General features: G+C 38.6%; 1 protein-coding gene across 1 annotated transcript; it reads right to left on the bottom strand.

The window, feature by feature from the left end:
* Positions 1-438: 438 nt before the first annotated feature.
* nudt4b (nudix (nucleoside diphosphate linked moiety X)-type motif 4b) lies at positions 439-14,136 on the bottom strand. Its single transcript, XM_029462157.1, has 5 exons — positions 13,650-14,136; positions 6,586-6,696; positions 5,109-5,153; positions 4,817-4,904; positions 439-2,874 (listed from the first exon to the last, which is right to left on the bottom strand). Exons 1-5 carry the CDS (start codon positions 13,743-13,745, stop codon positions 2,654-2,656), a joined length of 561 nt encoding a protein of 186 aa, XP_029318017.1. The 5' UTR covers positions 13,746-14,136; the 3' UTR covers positions 439-2,653.
* Between the last annotated feature and the right edge of the window lie 2,945 nt (positions 14,137-17,081).

Below are 17,081 nucleotides of genomic sequence, written 5' to 3'. Positions count from 1 at the left end.
CTGTAATTACATGAATTATCAAACAAGATTATTCTTTGTTTGGCCTAAAATGATGTATAATAAAACATGACATCAACATTTTCCCCACCTGAACACCAACAATTTTTTTATATTTGGCACATAGTATTTCACATTCATCAACCCACAATACACACTTACATACACACATTCTCACACACACAGAGGTTTGAGGTGGTTGGATTCCTTATTTTACCGATCGATCAAGGCTGAAAGTTTATGATAGCTGAATTGGTGTATCAGAGTTTGCGATAAGACTTTGTTATGGAGCAGTGACCCTGGGGAAGGTGAAAGGATTCTGGGTCACATGGGAGATATGTTTTACTCCTTCAAAACAGTTGGAATAAACAATAAAATGAACATTTGTCTGTGAAAATGTATGACAAACTATTTTTCATTGTCCTAACAAACATTCCCCTGATCTCTACTTTCCACTTTTTTTTTTTTTTTTTAAACTGCATTTCCCCCCCAAAATGTTATAAAAACCCAATTTCATAATTTATGTCTATACTCTTAGTCTTGTGTATTTGGAACACACAAATTGATTAGCAAGATGTTATTTTGTGTAAAAAAAAAAAAAAAAAAAAAGCTTTTAGTTTACCAAACATCTCTAAAAAATGTAAAGATCTAGTTTGTAATTTTTTTTTCCCCAATCTAAAACTTTAAGTTAACTTCTATACCGTCCCGACAAACACATTGATTTCACCAGGTCATGATTTAAAATGCATTAACTCCATACCAACCAACCTTCATATCCTAAACCCTTGGCACATCATCATGGATACAAATATACTGTACATACGGTTTTCAGTGGGTTCTCCACGTTTGTTTTTTCCTGCCATTTACACATTGTTAAAAAATATATAAAATATTAAGAGACATTTTACAGGTACATTCAGGTTAAAAACACATGTTCAATGTTTCTCTTCAAAGCTATATACAAATCTCTGGAGTTGTCATTCAGCCGAATGACTGGGTGTCTCAGTGTGGTTGTATGAGCTACAAATAATTCTCTGAAATCTGACTTTTAACTGTCAATTTTAGCCATTTTTTCTTTGGATTTCTGTCTTCATGTTCAAAATGTAGTTGTGTTTTTATTTGGAATTCTTTTGCCTTAAATTGGAAATCTATAGTCAAGAGGGAGAGAGAATGACGGGGATGACCTAAAGTCAACGACGATGATACATGGTATGCATCTTAGACTCCATGATGCACCCACTTTCTTCTTTTTCTTTAGGCAATAACCAAAAAAAAAAAACATGAAGAAATGTTGAAATACTTATATTAAAACTGCATTACTGCTTATTTTTTGATTAGTTGTTGCAGCCCAAGGCGCAAGTAATCTTAGTTACAAGCAGATGGTGAAAAAACAAAACAATAAACAATCATATAATACAGGGAAATTATATAATTTGGTGGTCGGATTTACCGAATCGCCTCGCAGCACCATGAGTCATGATAAAACAGTTTAATGTTCATTTGAAGAGCAGTGAACGGCGTAAAGAAAAGACACTTCTTTAACAGAGTTTAAATAAACTCAATTGACCCGAGCAGCATGTGATACCTAAGGCAAAGATGTACTTTACACCATGAAAAAGACTTTTACTTTGACAGCGTGGGAAACAGAAACAAAGTGAACAGTCAACAGACTTTGTTTCATCGGGTCAAGGATAGTGGAGTTGTAACTTCGGGGCCATTGGCTGAAGTTTAACTATGAACACAGCAGTGTTGTTACACAGTGGCATGACTCAGCGTTTTCAGTTTACTGAGGAATCAATGATGCCATTTCTGGCATTTTAAGCTTTTAATTTTGTTCTCTTTGTTGTTGTTTTTTTTGTATTTGTTTATATTAATTTTGTGAAATATCTTTTACTTTAATTACTTTAAATTATTTTAATGCCATTCGTCCATTTCTTTTTTATTAAAGGAGATGTTGGGGGGGGTGGCTTTATAATTTTAAGTTAATTTACTTTAAGTTTAGAACATTTTTAATAATTGATGATTGCGTGGTGTAAAGAAAAGATCCCACAGAGGAGATCTTTGAAACATATCAGGAGTCTTTTTGTAGTGTAATATGAATATGATATATTCCTTTATCATCATTAGTTGATGACTAAGACATTATTAAGTCTGGAAACATTCCCCACATGGACGTGCTTTGGGGTCAATTACTCTTTTATTGACTAGAAAGCATATCCATTCTGCAAAAAATAAATAATAATGACCGTAGTTGAAATAAAATGACCCGAAGACAACATTCATACAAAAATTTCTGTAAGGCATTCCTTCAACAGGGCATTGACACCAGCTGAGTCTGCAGCTTCCTCTTGCCAAGCTTCAGCTCACCGGTCTGGTGTTTTCCAGCAAAAAGAGAAAAAAGTGTTCTGAGATATCCACTGTTTTCCTGTCAGAGATTTCCCCTGCTCCGTCACGTGATACTTTTTTATTTTATTTATTTAATTTATTTTTTAAACACAGCTCTGGTGATGCCTTTGGTCTGTCCTGCAGCTACGACTAGAAATTATACATAAAAAGGAAGAGCCGGAGCTCTGAAGAGTCATTAGATTCATGCAAGACTGTACAGGCTTTAGTGAGCTGTCCACGCTGAACAGCACACAAGGTTAAAGGTTCAGTCCTATCTGCAGGATGAGCCCAGCACGTTGCCCGTCGAGGGTGTGGTGGCCGTGGCGCTGTAATGGGGGTAGTTGTCGTTTGGTGGTGGGCTCGGGAGGATGGAGTTTCCGTTGGTTGGGGAGCAGCTGAGCTGGAGCCTCCGCAGGTACTCGGCGTGGACGGGTTTGTGGCTCTGCAGCACTTTGATGGCCTCGTCCACGGTGAACCACTCCCGCTTACGGCCTGCAGAGGGAGACAGAGCGCAACGTATGAGATAAAAGCGAGACACTACAGGTGACAAAGGTAAAAATGGCAACTAATAGATTGCACCATGAAACTTCCCCATTTGGTTACTTACATTAGGACAATCATGTTTTATATTACAAGTTTTCTGCAATATTTAAATTAGCAAATTAGGCAATATCTTATTAATTATGTCCTAATTTGCATACATTTCCAGAATAGAAATGTGAACACTGGATAAACCACATTCAAATTTTCATTTAATTTCAGTTTCATTTTGTTAAATTATGAGTCAAAGGTTTTTAAAGAATTTTGAATATTTCTTTTTATCACTCAATATATCAGAAAATACAGCCCTAAAAAAAAAAAAAAAAAAACGTAAAATGTTTTTATAAATAAGGCTATAAATGATTTAACCCTAACGGAGCGAAGGAGAGAATGTTAATGCGCAAAGTAGACAGTACACACAGAAACGTGCACATCAATTAGATCAATATGTAAGCATCTAGTTTATTTAATAAAAGAACACCTGTCAATGTGAAAAGTGAGTTGTGAAATGAAATATATATATATATTATATATATATATATATATCTATATATATATAAAAATAATAAATAAATATATATATATAATATATATATATATATATATAGATTATATATATATATATATATAATAAATATTTATTATGTAATTATATATATATATATATATATATAAATAAAAAATAATATTTATTTATTTAGTATTTATATATATATAATATAATATATATATATATATATAATATATAGCTATATATATATATATATATATATATATATATATAATATATATATATATATATATATATATATATATATTATATATATATATATATATATATATATATAATATATAATATATATATTATATATATATTATATGTATAAGAAAGAAATAAAAGAAAGTAAGAAAAGTAAGGGTTACGCTGACAGGTGAGGATGCTCTCCACTGAGCGCATAATAAAGTAAGGCTGGATTCCAGCATCCAGGCTACTGACAGCTGTAATAAACTGCAGCTCAGAATCACTGCAGCTCCCAACAGTGGCGTCGATTTATAGGCACCTGTTGTCACCGCATAACCCATATAATAATGCCCATACAGTCTCTGGCCTTCACAAAACAGTGTATTGTAAAAGGTGAGCTAGTCCTCAGCAGAGCAAGAAGAAAGTCACACATATGGAAGCACACAACAGACATAAGTATTTCAATTTAACAGCCACTGATTATTGACTTTTAAAACACAGCTGAATTCATAGTATTGGAATATTTTACTTTGAAAACCATGAAGCTGAACTTTTTTGTTCTGAATTCACCTCTTGACCCAAAATATGGAATTTCTCGATTTTCTTTTCAATGTTGACAAATTCCGAAGTTTTTTGATTGAGGTTGCTCAAATTAAAATGTAATTACTAAAGTGGAAAAATGTCAAATAGGACAAATAGGAGCATATGGGCTACCCAGGACCTTTTTTTTGGAGGGGGGGGGGGGGGTATTTGACCAATCAAATTTGACTGATAATCAATATTGATTTTTTGAATCTGAATTTGTGGAAAAATAAATAAATAATTAAATTCAGCTTTTGAAATTGCAAATCAAGAAATGTCATTTGGCAAAGAGGAGAATTCAACAAATACATTTTTTCAAAGAGCCCATGTTGCGATCACACCAGCCACAACGCCAAAATAAGCCAGGGGCGTAAAGTGGGGTGGCCCATTCCATGCTCCCCCCCCCCCCCCCAGAAAATATGTCTTTCTATGAATTCAGTGGTGTTTACAGTTCCAATACGAGGTATATTCAGTGGCTGTTGAATTTCAAATACTTCGGTCTCTTATTTGCTTCCAAACGGGCACCACGGTATCCGCAGACATTCATGAGAAGGTGAAGGGAAACTGTACCGATGTTGACGGAGTCCTCCCAGGCCTCCAGTGTTTCTGTGACAGTCAACACATACACATACGTCCGGTGCTTACGGTCCTGGTTTTGCTTGAGGGATCAGAAGGAAATGGAAGTGAATATTTAATGATCATACAAAACCATAAAGATATATAAAAATATACACATATTTCCCTTGTCATCACTACTCTAAAACAAAACAACACAGAAATGACATAATAGTAAAAAATACATTTAACTTGTTAAGTGCCCTTTGTTCTGTTTAATAAGTGAGATAAAGCTGTGAACGCATACCTCAAAAACTCCGAGCAGACGTCCCAGCTTGCCCTTCACACCGGCCTGAGGAATAAAAAAGAGAAATCATTAGACATTTAACAAAACAGACAGCAGTTGTCATTTCTTTTGTGACCAAATAGAGTGCGGAAACATTAGAAAAGCAATGTTCAAACACGGACCGTGTCAAAACAATGGGTATTGTGTATTACATTTCAATGGTTTAAAGGACTATGTGTACTGAACTCATTGTAACCACACACACACACACACACACACACACACACACACACACACACACACACACACACACACACACACACACACACACACACACACACACGTTTCCCTTACTGTCATTTCTATATGGATCCATGTGTTGATCGAGACTGGTTGATGTCTTTAGGAAGGACTTACAGTAAGTCTAATTATAGGTATCATTATTAATCCTTATTGATGACCCATAGCATGATTAAAAGAAAAAAAGAAAATCGAGTACGAGTATTATTGCGGAAATGTAATTATGCCCCTTTCATACAACTAAATAGTTGGTTTATTAATTCACAGGAATCACATTACGGTCAGGACATATGACATGTATCCTTTGCCCCTCTCCAGTCCCCTGCTCAGCATACTTCACAAGTGTCAATCTGTGCCGCCGATGGGACCGGCGGGCTTGGACTGCAGGGTCCGTGAATGCACAGGAATCCAATGGAGGTGCCAAGTTTAGACTGCTGACGCGGCTGAGAACACAAGGTTCTCAACCAGAGGGACCTCTGGAATACCAGCAGACTCCTCAGTCACCCAGATACGGACACCGTGGCCCCATAAAGATCTCGCCCTTAGCATGCATACTGCAGCCAACTGGTTTTTGTTTTTGTTTTTTTATTTGACTGGAAATGGACAACTGCAGTGCAATGACGTGAGACCCCAAATGATGAACAGATGGGATGGGACATTTTAGCAAGATATCTAATAACATTAAGGAATTGAATGATGTTTCCCTATGTAGAACATTGCAGGTGTAATGTAAAGGCAAACACTGACTTTTCATGGCTTGATTCCTATTAAAAAGGGTTGTGGTCATTGTGTTGCGATTTATAATATCAAGCCTGTTTTTACTAAATTGAAAAAGGAATCCCCCAAGGAACTGTCCTGGGTCTCATCCCTTTCATTTTGCATATTGATGAACTTCCTGAAAATTCTTAGGGATGCTAATTTAGAATGACAGAGGACTATAACACCAAGACATTTACAAAGAGCAAGTTCTTTACATGCTGCTTCGAATACCCGTTACACAGTGTGAAAGACAGGTGGGGTTTGGGGGTAGGTTAAGATCAAACACGGTAAAAAGGGCGTTTCTTTGTTTGGGAACGGCTGTGTTCAACCATTTACAAGGACCATTGCATTCTCGGCATACGTTCACTTAATGATCGCACCAAACGACCTTTCTTTGGAGGTCGAGAAAACAAAATGCATTCTGAAAAGGTTTATTCACCTCCTCAAACACCTCTCGCACCGCAGCACCACATGGCTCCTCCTCCGGCTCCATCCCACCTCCGGGGACGATCCACTGGTCCGGATGCCGACTGCTGCTGACCAGAAGAACCTAGAAAAAGAAAGCGCAAGTTTCAGAATTGTAGAACATGTCAATTTATTTTACGGTCAAATTTGAACGCTTGTCTTCATACACAAATAAACATGTCACACGTAGAAGAAGCGAGAAGTCCCCGTAGGGTCGGAGGAGCATTAAATCACACATTGAAACTGAGGACTTGACATGAGATATGTAACCTTTGACCCCTTTGACCCGAGTCTCAAGGACAGACTGGTGATGATTGGTGCTGCCTCTGCTATTTATTCTCTGTTGCTGCTTACAGGATCCTAAATCCACCACAGCCTTTACAGCTTTAAATATTGACTTCTGACGTGTTATAAAATGGTCTTCTGAGTGAAAACAAATGCATGGAATTGATGGTTTAGCTGCAAAGATTAAATCGATAAGGTGTCAACTATTAAATGACTCGCCTACTTTTTTGATAATCTTATTAATCCCTTTGAGTCATTAAAAAAGAAAAGTGAATATTTGCGTTACTCCTCTATGACAATAAACTGAATATTGTTGAGTTGTGGACAAAAGAAGACATTTAATGGACGTCATCTTTGGGAAACACAAATTACTAATTAAAATAATCAGATTCATCTGCAAAGAAAATAATTATGAGTTGCAGCCCTAGATGAGATACATGAGAATGATCCACACTAAAAAAACTAAACTGTATTACTCCATTTACATTTCAACTCGTAATAATATCACATATCACACACAAACCTGGATAACAGTTAAAAAAATGTATAAAAAGAAACCTGAGTTCTAGTCATTTTTTGGTTTCTTCAAGTATCTGTATACTTTGCCAAAAACATTCTGGGGGTATTTCTTACAGAAGCTCTATCGAAGCTGTTCCAATACATCATTACCTCAGCAAACAATGCATGTTAACCGAGTCTGAGCTACTCTGGTTCAGTCAGTGCTCCCCTAAGCGGCCGGCGGAGCTTGAATTACACTACGGTTGCAGTGTTCACTGATATGCGCGGATCAGATGTGCCTGTGACTGCAGTTTCGAGCTGCATTCTCATAGTCCCCACAACAGCACAGCTGCTGTAAACATTATCACATTTGCATAGCACTTCGCTCATTATTAAAAACACAGGTCTGTGACAGGACGGCTCGTAATAATATCAAGAGCCCGTTTGGTCTCGTCGGTGGTTCGCTTATTTGAGATTCCTGTGATCCTCAGTTCTGAAATGATCTTATCGTACGCAACAGAAATCGGTGAAGTTAAAGTTAAGAAAAAGTGTGTTAGGCAGCTTGTGCAGCATATGGTGACATTTACCTCTGCCACCCATCTGATCACCATATCCAGTAATGAGCCAGAGGGGGTTTGTCTGTCACTTAATCCTAACTCTCTGTTTGTATATCTTCTTTTACATTCTCTAATGGGATTGTGGCTGCAGCCTTCTGAGGAGCTTCAATAGACCGGGGCTAAAACTGATTGGACGGCTCGTGCTAGGGGCTTTGGCAGTGAGCTCCCAATCGCCCAACTCTGCCACCTGCTTCATCCCCAGACGATGTATGCTTAAGAGGAAGGGCAGTGGGGTAGCTATACAGTACGAGGGGATTAAGTGTGCGCACACTCGGTAAACATTTCCTTTAGGTGAAAAAGGTTTACGAAAAATAAACACACAACAGGTGTGTACGTCTTGTACCGTGTACAGTGAGAGACGTGCATGAGAGGAAGGGGCATCATACTCATACAGACAGTTGCTGGTGGTGCAGAACATGACGTCTTCTCAGTGGAGTGCAGACTTTCAAAATGTGCAAAGTTGAACCTTGTGACCTGCCCGAGTAAGCTCTTTGGTGAACAGGCTGGCTTTTACCAGCGAGGAGAGTTGAAACAAACTGAACTGGTGTCCTTTAAATCCACATCGGAGAAAGGGGCACTTAATGCAACTACTAAAAAGGTCTAGGAATATGGGTTTATTTGTCTTATCAACGTGAGCGTAACTTGCCGGAAGCCAGGCTATAAACACAAGCTATTATTATTTCATGTACTTCCATGCGGACTGGGCTATTTCAGTGGTATGACATAATAAAAAATAAAAATCGTTTTGAGATCTCAGAGCACTCTGACCCGCTGTCCTCGCCGCCTGATCGGGTGTGTCGAGCTGCAGCCAGTGAGGGAGATCGCTGGTGTCAACATGTCCTAATATGTTTTATGTTTACAAAACAAAAAAGCCACAGAGCTTCCGGGTGAGTGAGGACAAAGCTCATTTCTGCTCCGTTTGTTAAATTCTTTATATATGTTTTTGCTTGTTGCACCAGTGGAACTGTTTATTGTGTCCATCCTCGGAGTACAGCGCAAGCTACATTTAGTTTTGTTAGAATTAATTTAGGAATGTAGAGCACTGAATCGACATATTACAAACTGTGTATAATTAAGAATTAGTTTCTTCACATGTGCTTCCGAGACGCACACATTCATAAAGAGGGAGCAGCAGGGGTTTAGTGTGGCCTTTAAAGCTTTGAAAGGGGACACTTCAGCCAGACAGGACATTTGTCATCACAACAAACCAAGCCTCGTCTCTCTAAGCACCCCGTCACCAGGACACGTTTTAGAAACTCACGAAATTCACTCAAATGAAAGTATCTGAATTTACTTAAGTGGTCAGCGAGGTGAAGGTCATGATAACAACCTGTTTTGAGTGGTGTACGCCACAGCACTAAAGTGACTCCCATTGCGTTTCAAATGAGTTATTTTGAATTAGAAGTTATTTACCACTGTTAATTATACAAAAATGGAAGTGAAGCTAGCTATTTTAAACATGTATCTGTTACTTTTAGCCAACTATCCACCATTTTTTCAGTAGCCTAGTTTTAATCAACTATCCACCATTCATTCTTTACTTTTAGTCAACTTTTTTGAACTATTAATCTGCTCATTATAGCTAACTTTGGGATAACAATTTCAGTGTAACTTTATTCATTAAATTTTACTATCTATTTCAACCATTTACACTTTCAAACACTCAATAGTAATATGTGGTGTTCAGGTGTTACGTTAACGTGTAAAAGCGCGATGATATGTAGGTCAAAGGTCAGCTGCACTCTGAGCACATGACAGCCACTTATATTTGGAACGGGGCACGGTGCAGGAGAAACCCAGAGGGGGAAACGGCCGTGTTTCCCAGTGACACACAGCCGTCCCCCCAAGGTGGGAAAAAAAAGGGTGCAACACACAGCAAATCTCCGCTGGGTAATGAAAGACACTATGACGTTAGCTAACCATCCTCTTCAGTCTTGTGGTCTTGTAACAGATTTAGTAAAAAGAAGATCTGTCATTCTTAACTCAATATCTCAATTTGAGACTTCAGGATCTCCATTGGTAGTAAAACACAGACTGTGACACTGAGTCCTCTGGCATAGCCTCAAACAGGGACAGCAGGCAGGGATATTCTGGATGACATTAACACCTCTTCCTCCCCGGCGAGAAACGCCTGTAGCTGTCCAATAAAAATAAAAAAAGGCTCCGAATGCCTGTCCAGGCTGGGATGAGAGAATGATGGAAAGTCTAAGACACTCAAGTACATAAGTACAGCGGGTGGAATCAATAGTGCTAAGACGGTAATATACTCGCAGCATTATACAGGTATCAACAAATAAGAGGAGTCGTAAACAGAGAAGCCGAGAGACAACCAGCAGGAGAGGCAAAGACTGACTTTCTGCTGAAGCATCCACTAACACTGATAACCTCCCCCCCCTCCCATTCACAGTATGACTTTATTTACAATCTGCTGCAGTACATTCAATATGTAGCCTCGAGGTCATAAATTCATAAACGCGCTGCTCGAACCTTTTTCTCGATCAGATGACTTCTCTCGATGCACGAACAAATGGCGTTCTAAAAAGTTTATGTTAATAACGCTTTAACACCGCCAAGCACGAAACACATTATGTTGCTTCTGAAATCATGAAAAAAAGACATGATATTTTTTATAAATGGGACAAATTGAGATTGATAATAGTTCAAAAGACACCTGGGGGGGGTGAAATCAAGCTGGGATATGACATTTTATCAATAATGTTAATAACTTGTTAGCAAACAGTTGCTTATTTACACATCCAGGAGATATGAAGCAACATTAGCGTTCATTCGGAGTCGTGTTTCTGTCCACCTGAAAATGTGAGTGTAATGTTCACTCTTCTTTTCGCACCGTTTTGGTCTCCACCAACTCCCAAAAGGGAAATATTTGACTCTTTAGCTGCTAAATGCTCCACTATATGTTCCCCAGCAAGCGTGTGTCAGCTGTTTGGTGCAGGTGGTACTGTATAGTATAAAATATATAAAACAGCTGCTTGCTACTGCTGGAAACAACACTGATGAGAGAGTGAACCAAAACAGTAAAGCTGCAAGTCAGAAAACCAAAACAATGAGTTGCTATAAAGCTCATCAAAAGCAAATTCTCATGTCTCTTGATTGACTAACATCTACCCATTTCACATTATACATGATGACTTAATATACTCAAATAGTATAGCAGCTTTGAAGCTATAAAGAGTCACTTTTTACAGCAATCTAAAGATTTCGCAAGTCGTTGTGAAATCATTTCACAGAAAGAACACACCCACACATATGTGGCTTTCACTGTGAGCTACACAATATCCAATCAGAATAACTAGTTTAAAAAACATAAAGCTGGGGGAAACTACTTCTTTAACAATGGGATTCTACAACCCACCACTGCAACAACAATCATTAAAAGAAGCTCTATTGGCACACAGGCTCCAAGCAACTCATATACTGTAAAACCCAGGTGCCATGCCGTCCCTCTGCATTGTCAGGTTCCTGTTTTCCCCTGTTGGGAGTTTAATTGCTGTCATAGAGCCCTGTGGGCTCAGCTTTCTCCTTTCCTCTCAAAAACAAAACCGTCAAACAGCATGGCTCTTATTTCACCACAGTTAGGTCTCCCATGTCTAGGAACTGAGTCATGTGTTTAAGGAAAGTATTGATGACACAAAGCACCATATCTTAAGCTTCTTTGGCCATTGTTTGCACTCAAAATGGATAATCAGAGCACCAGATTGGTTCTCGTACTTCCATGCCATCCATTGCATGAGCAGACATGCATGTCAAAGGCCTGAAAATGCCGATGGTGGTGGCCAAGCCAACACGCTACTACTGTTGTCACAATGTCCTCCGACTGTCCTGTCCTGTCCTGTGATTACAACTCGTAAGAAAAGAATCACAGTGTACAAACAAAATCTCAGAAATAAAAAAAACAGGCAAGAGCGCAGAAGTACAGGTGCAAAGCTTCATAACAAGAGTTTTATAATGCAGACACAAATCTCTGATTTTATATCACACCACTTTTAGAATATCTCAGACATATTGATGACATAATATTTGCACAAGTGTAATGTGTGTAAATCTTCCGATCTGTGTGTTGTACAGCCAAACACTGGAGGGCTCAGGCACAGCTCTCTGTGCCATTTCAGAAACACCAGACTGGGCTGTTTTGACTGTATATTGTATAAAGATTTGCGTATGCCAAGCTTAAAGAGGAGGCTAAATTTAGACATGCCACACAGATGTGGTTCTGATGTTTGGACATAAAATATGACTTATTTAGTAATATGGATGCATGACTATTATTAGTCCCAAAGGGAACCAGTAACTTAGTGTCACTTGGATAGAGTTGTTCTAGCCAACATTGGTGTAATGTACAGATGAAAACTGCATAACTTGAAAGAGTCATTTATATTAGCATGGGCTCTTTTAGGATAAATATAAGTTTATATGGTCGCATAAGACTGTGAGAGAAATGGGGGGGGGGGGGGTTCAAAAGGAAAACACACATAATTTAGTAAATTTGTTTGTGTGTGTGTATTCATTTATTCAAGTTTTCAGACTCACTTAGACCAATCCTTTTTTAAGTTACTTTTTCTGTAGTTTTTGTGTGGTTTGTCATCTGTATTTGATATGGGTCACTGTTATTATTGTTGTTTATGTATGCTGCATGTTAAATAGTGTATGTTAGCTCTTGTAATGGCCTATTATCTTGGGATCTATCCATCTATTATCCCAACTAATGTATTTTTTATTAGGTTTGGGGTGGAAAACGCTGCTGAAAGGTACGGATAAAACGCTTTAAAGTAAATCTACTGTATTTTATATCACCGAGAAAAGTCTTTAAGACACAACAACAATATAACGCTGTCACCCCATATTCATTATTTACATGGTGAGGGCCCCTTTAAATTCTCATCCCCATAATTGCTACGCAGCTGCCCGCTCAAGGCCGGCGGGATGCAGCATTATCATGAATTACCACTGCCTGGTAATGGATGCTTACCCTGTCGTGGTATTAAATGTGGTGAAGTGACGCGACATTTGATATATATATTTAATAATAGACATGTGGACTATATTCTTAACCCCCACTGAAGACACACACTCATGTTAAACCTGGAATGGAAACGTGCAACAGAGCGCCTCGCCCCCCCTGTGTTGGCTACCTTAAGCTAACAGGACGTTGAGCTAATATTTCTTCAAAATAAGAGCTTGACTTTAACCCAATGCCGTTTCAAATGGGGTTCTTGTTTGGGTGTTTTATTTTGAAAATCATAACAGTTAGTCGTCTGTTATTAATGGAAACAACCTTGACAACAGCCTTTTTTCCCCCTTTCTCTACGAGCTCCTCAAACTAGCCTAAACTGGATGGCCCAAGGCGCATCAACAGCAGCAACAACACTACAGCAGCACGGAAACATAAACCAAAACAGTGGCATTGCGAGAGACAGAAAAACGGTGTAAACGCGACTACACCTAGAAGGAGACGCCATAAATCAAAACCCATATGTATTATTAAACATTCATGTCAATTGTATTTATAATCACCCCCTGTGCTGTTTGAATGACTGTGTGCAGACAGGGGATGACTAGGCCACAACGTCATACACAACCCCTGGATAATGTGGTCCTGTTACACTGCGGAACCTCTTACCTCTTCTTCACGTTCATTCTTGAAGCACAGGCATGCTGCTCGTTTCTTGAAACCATCGCCATCGTATGTCCTGGTCTGGTTCGGTTTGAGCTTCATTGTGTATGTATTCTACCCCCTTTAGATAAAACCGGCACAAAAAAAAACAGGGGAAAGGCTCCAGCGAGTTAACAGCAGAGCCACCGCATCGCTGCTGCTCTCTGCATCCGTGGTCCGAGATGGTCAGTACGAAGAGGAGGAGGAGAAGGTGGGGGTTGTTGGAGAGATCCCAAGGTACCACTCAAGACTATCCCGGATTTTTTGTTTTTCTCATGAAATCAGTAGAAGGTAAATACAAGTCAAGGCTCCAGCTGCTGCCTGTGATTTCCAGTCGGCAGTGCGTGTGTCCCGCAGGAAGAAATCTTATGTATACTACAGCCTACACAGCACAGCCCTCCTCTGGATCCATTTGCGCATGGCCGCTGACTCAGTACAATGAACAGGCAGACTGTAGTTTTAGATAATACTGATCACTCCTCTGAGGCAGGAATGAGCTCATTGGTTGGGTTAGTCTCAGTGGGTGGAGCTACACTTCTGGTCAAAACAGTGATAATAAACAAATGCGTAATTTTGTGCTGATCTCCACCAGACTGGTGCTGCAGAGCATGGGACCAGTTGATAGAGTGTACTTGGACCTGAGTGCACAGCCACTGATAAAGATGTCCATGAAGAAGACCAATGAATAATCTTTCATTTAGGACTGTTCTGTGCTGTGGGCAAAATCTATCTGTTATTCTGTTATTGTTCATGACACTGTATATAATATTATTAGTTATTGCCACTGCCAGGAATACAATTCTGGTTGGGAAATTCATCATTCTTACTGTGTTGGAAAAAAATGGTCAAATCCAAAATATATTGAGTATTAAAATATTGTAATCAGCCAATATAGAGACAAAATTGTTGAACATAAAGTCCCCGCCCCAAGTTTGCTACAATCCCTAAATTCCCAGAAAAGCCCAGGTGTTACTGTATTATACATAGCCCATCTGGCTCGGGGCCCTAACCTATCCTCGGATTATTAAGCATCAGGCTCAGCTCAGAAATGCCATATAAGGGAGTTCCACGTTTCAAGTTCCACCTGTTCCAAATACATGTAATAGGTACAATCCTTCTCCTTTTATTTGCTAAAGGAAACCTATGATGTTACATAAAGTTTTTACTAATTTAGTAAATCCACTAGTTGCTCAAATTGAGCACTACAATGTTACTTGTAACACCTCCTGGATTCCAGTTTGTGTGTCTTAGGTCGTTTTGGTAAAATTGCACACAAGATCATGTACTTCATGGTCAAAAGTTCATAGGATAGTTCAAACTATTCCAGCGTGTTGGGAAATCTGTCAGCAGCGCCCGTCTGTCATGGAATTTACATTATAACATGTGTGTCAGTCCCAATCAGTGTTGGAAAAAAAGGATTTACACAATAATTTAATCAAAGTTATTATGAATAAAGCATTTGAGATTTATGTGAATTTGTGTTTTAACTAGGGGTCAGAGGTCACAGTGTTGCAATACAGCTTGCTTTAGGGGGAGTTGTCACTGTGAATAAGCACCACTCCTAACTACTCTCCCTGACTAAACACATTACAGTAAAATATGTCTCCACTCATATCTGATGGCGCTCCCATGTTGTCGCTGGGTTCATGTTAAACTCATATCATTTAAAGGTGAATGAATAATGCCATCCCTTCCCTCTGTAACTACTCCACAGCTGGGGTGTTAGAAACTGTGATTGCATTGTAAGCAGCTGTAATTTATTAACTGATTAAACACATTTACTGTCTCAGTGATGTAATTAAGAAATGGCGTGGGATACAGTAGATAATGACATGTGTGGATGATACTGTTCCTTCACCCTCAGTTCACCTGTGACCTGCAGGCTGTGGATGATTCCACATGTTGCAACTCCACCGATAACATCAAAAGCCAAATGACCTCCAGGAGACAAAGATCAAGCAAAGAATGAGATTGAACGAAATGGGTCAAAGAGTGAGACAAAGCACTTGTTTGTGAAGTTAATCAAGTGATTCTTTATCTTATCTGTCTGCCTTTCAACAACTTTTACACAGGTTGCCACGAAAAGAAAGATCAAAACATCCGCACACTCTTCTCCTTCGCACCAGATTTATTACCTCCTGCAAGGTGGTTATTTTTTCCGTACGAATTAATAGTTTGTTGGCAGGATTACGGAAAAGCTACAAGCCCGATTTTCATGAAACTTGTTTGAAAGATAAAACATGGGCCAAGGAAGGACGCATACAATGTTGTAGATCGCCGATACACACACTCTTAGATTACAAAACACTCAAGAAGAGTGTATATATTACTTGCAGTGTTGATCAGAAATAATGGTGAAACAGAACATAGCCTTTTACCTCAGAGACACGACTTCAAAGTGTAAAAGAAACGCAAATGTTAAGCAAAAAAGGTCATGGAAAAATGTAGGCTAACATAAATCAAGACATAAATGACAGATCAACCATTGTCACTACAGAACAGAGTGAGAGAAGCAAGCATGGATAATAACATAACTTTCATATCAAAGATAGATTGCAATGAAAGTTTGTACAGATATTCATGTTCCCCAGAGGATGCATCCTACTAACGTTAGTGATCCCTTGACTTTTCCTGTCGCGCCACCATGTGGTGCACATGTGTGGGTTTTATTGAAATATCTCAACAACTATTGGATGGATTTCCATAAAATTTAGTTTAGACATTCATGTCCCCCTTGTCCTAACTTTTGGTTATCCCTTAACTTTTAACCTAGTTTCATTATCAGGTCAAAACTGTCCCCACATGTCATAACAAGAGTTTTATAACACATAACCCTTTTTCACCCACATATCTGAAGTAAGTGGTAGAGATAATCGTTCTCAAGATAACCCAAAAATTCCTAAGCGTTGATGTAAAAATCACTACATGCTCAAGTAATGTTGTCTTTTCAAAAACAGTGGTCAGCATCATCATCATCAGCATCATCATCATCATCAGCAGCAGCAGCAGCAGCTGGTATTACACAGATCTGATTATGATGTGATCGTAGCCAGTAAATAGTGTAAAAATATAGTAATCATGTTAAAAATACATCAAATAGCAGATTACTTAAGAAGACAAAACATCCATGTGATGTAGGAAATGTTTAAAGGGGAATAAAGAATGTAAAATGTAACAGTAGATGATCGCAAATGTTTGAATGAACACAGGGATTGCGATAAGGTAACTGCGTATGATTGGAAAAATCCGATTATATAAATGAGTCTGAACAATTGAAAGGATTACTACGTTTTTAGTATCAATGCTATCAGGGGTTAGGGAGATATGTTAGAAAATAAATAAATGTATAGAATTGTAATGTTGTTCACATTTAATATGTGATGGTAAGTCATTTATAGT

This window comes from Cottoperca gobio, chromosome 23, assembly GCF_900634415.1.
Source record: "Cottoperca gobio chromosome 23, fCotGob3.1, whole genome shotgun sequence".
NCBI classification, from domain to species: Eukaryota; Metazoa; Chordata; class Actinopteri; order Perciformes; family Bovichtidae; genus Cottoperca; species Cottoperca gobio.
This window is presented reverse-complemented; position numbering and strand designations above follow the sequence as displayed.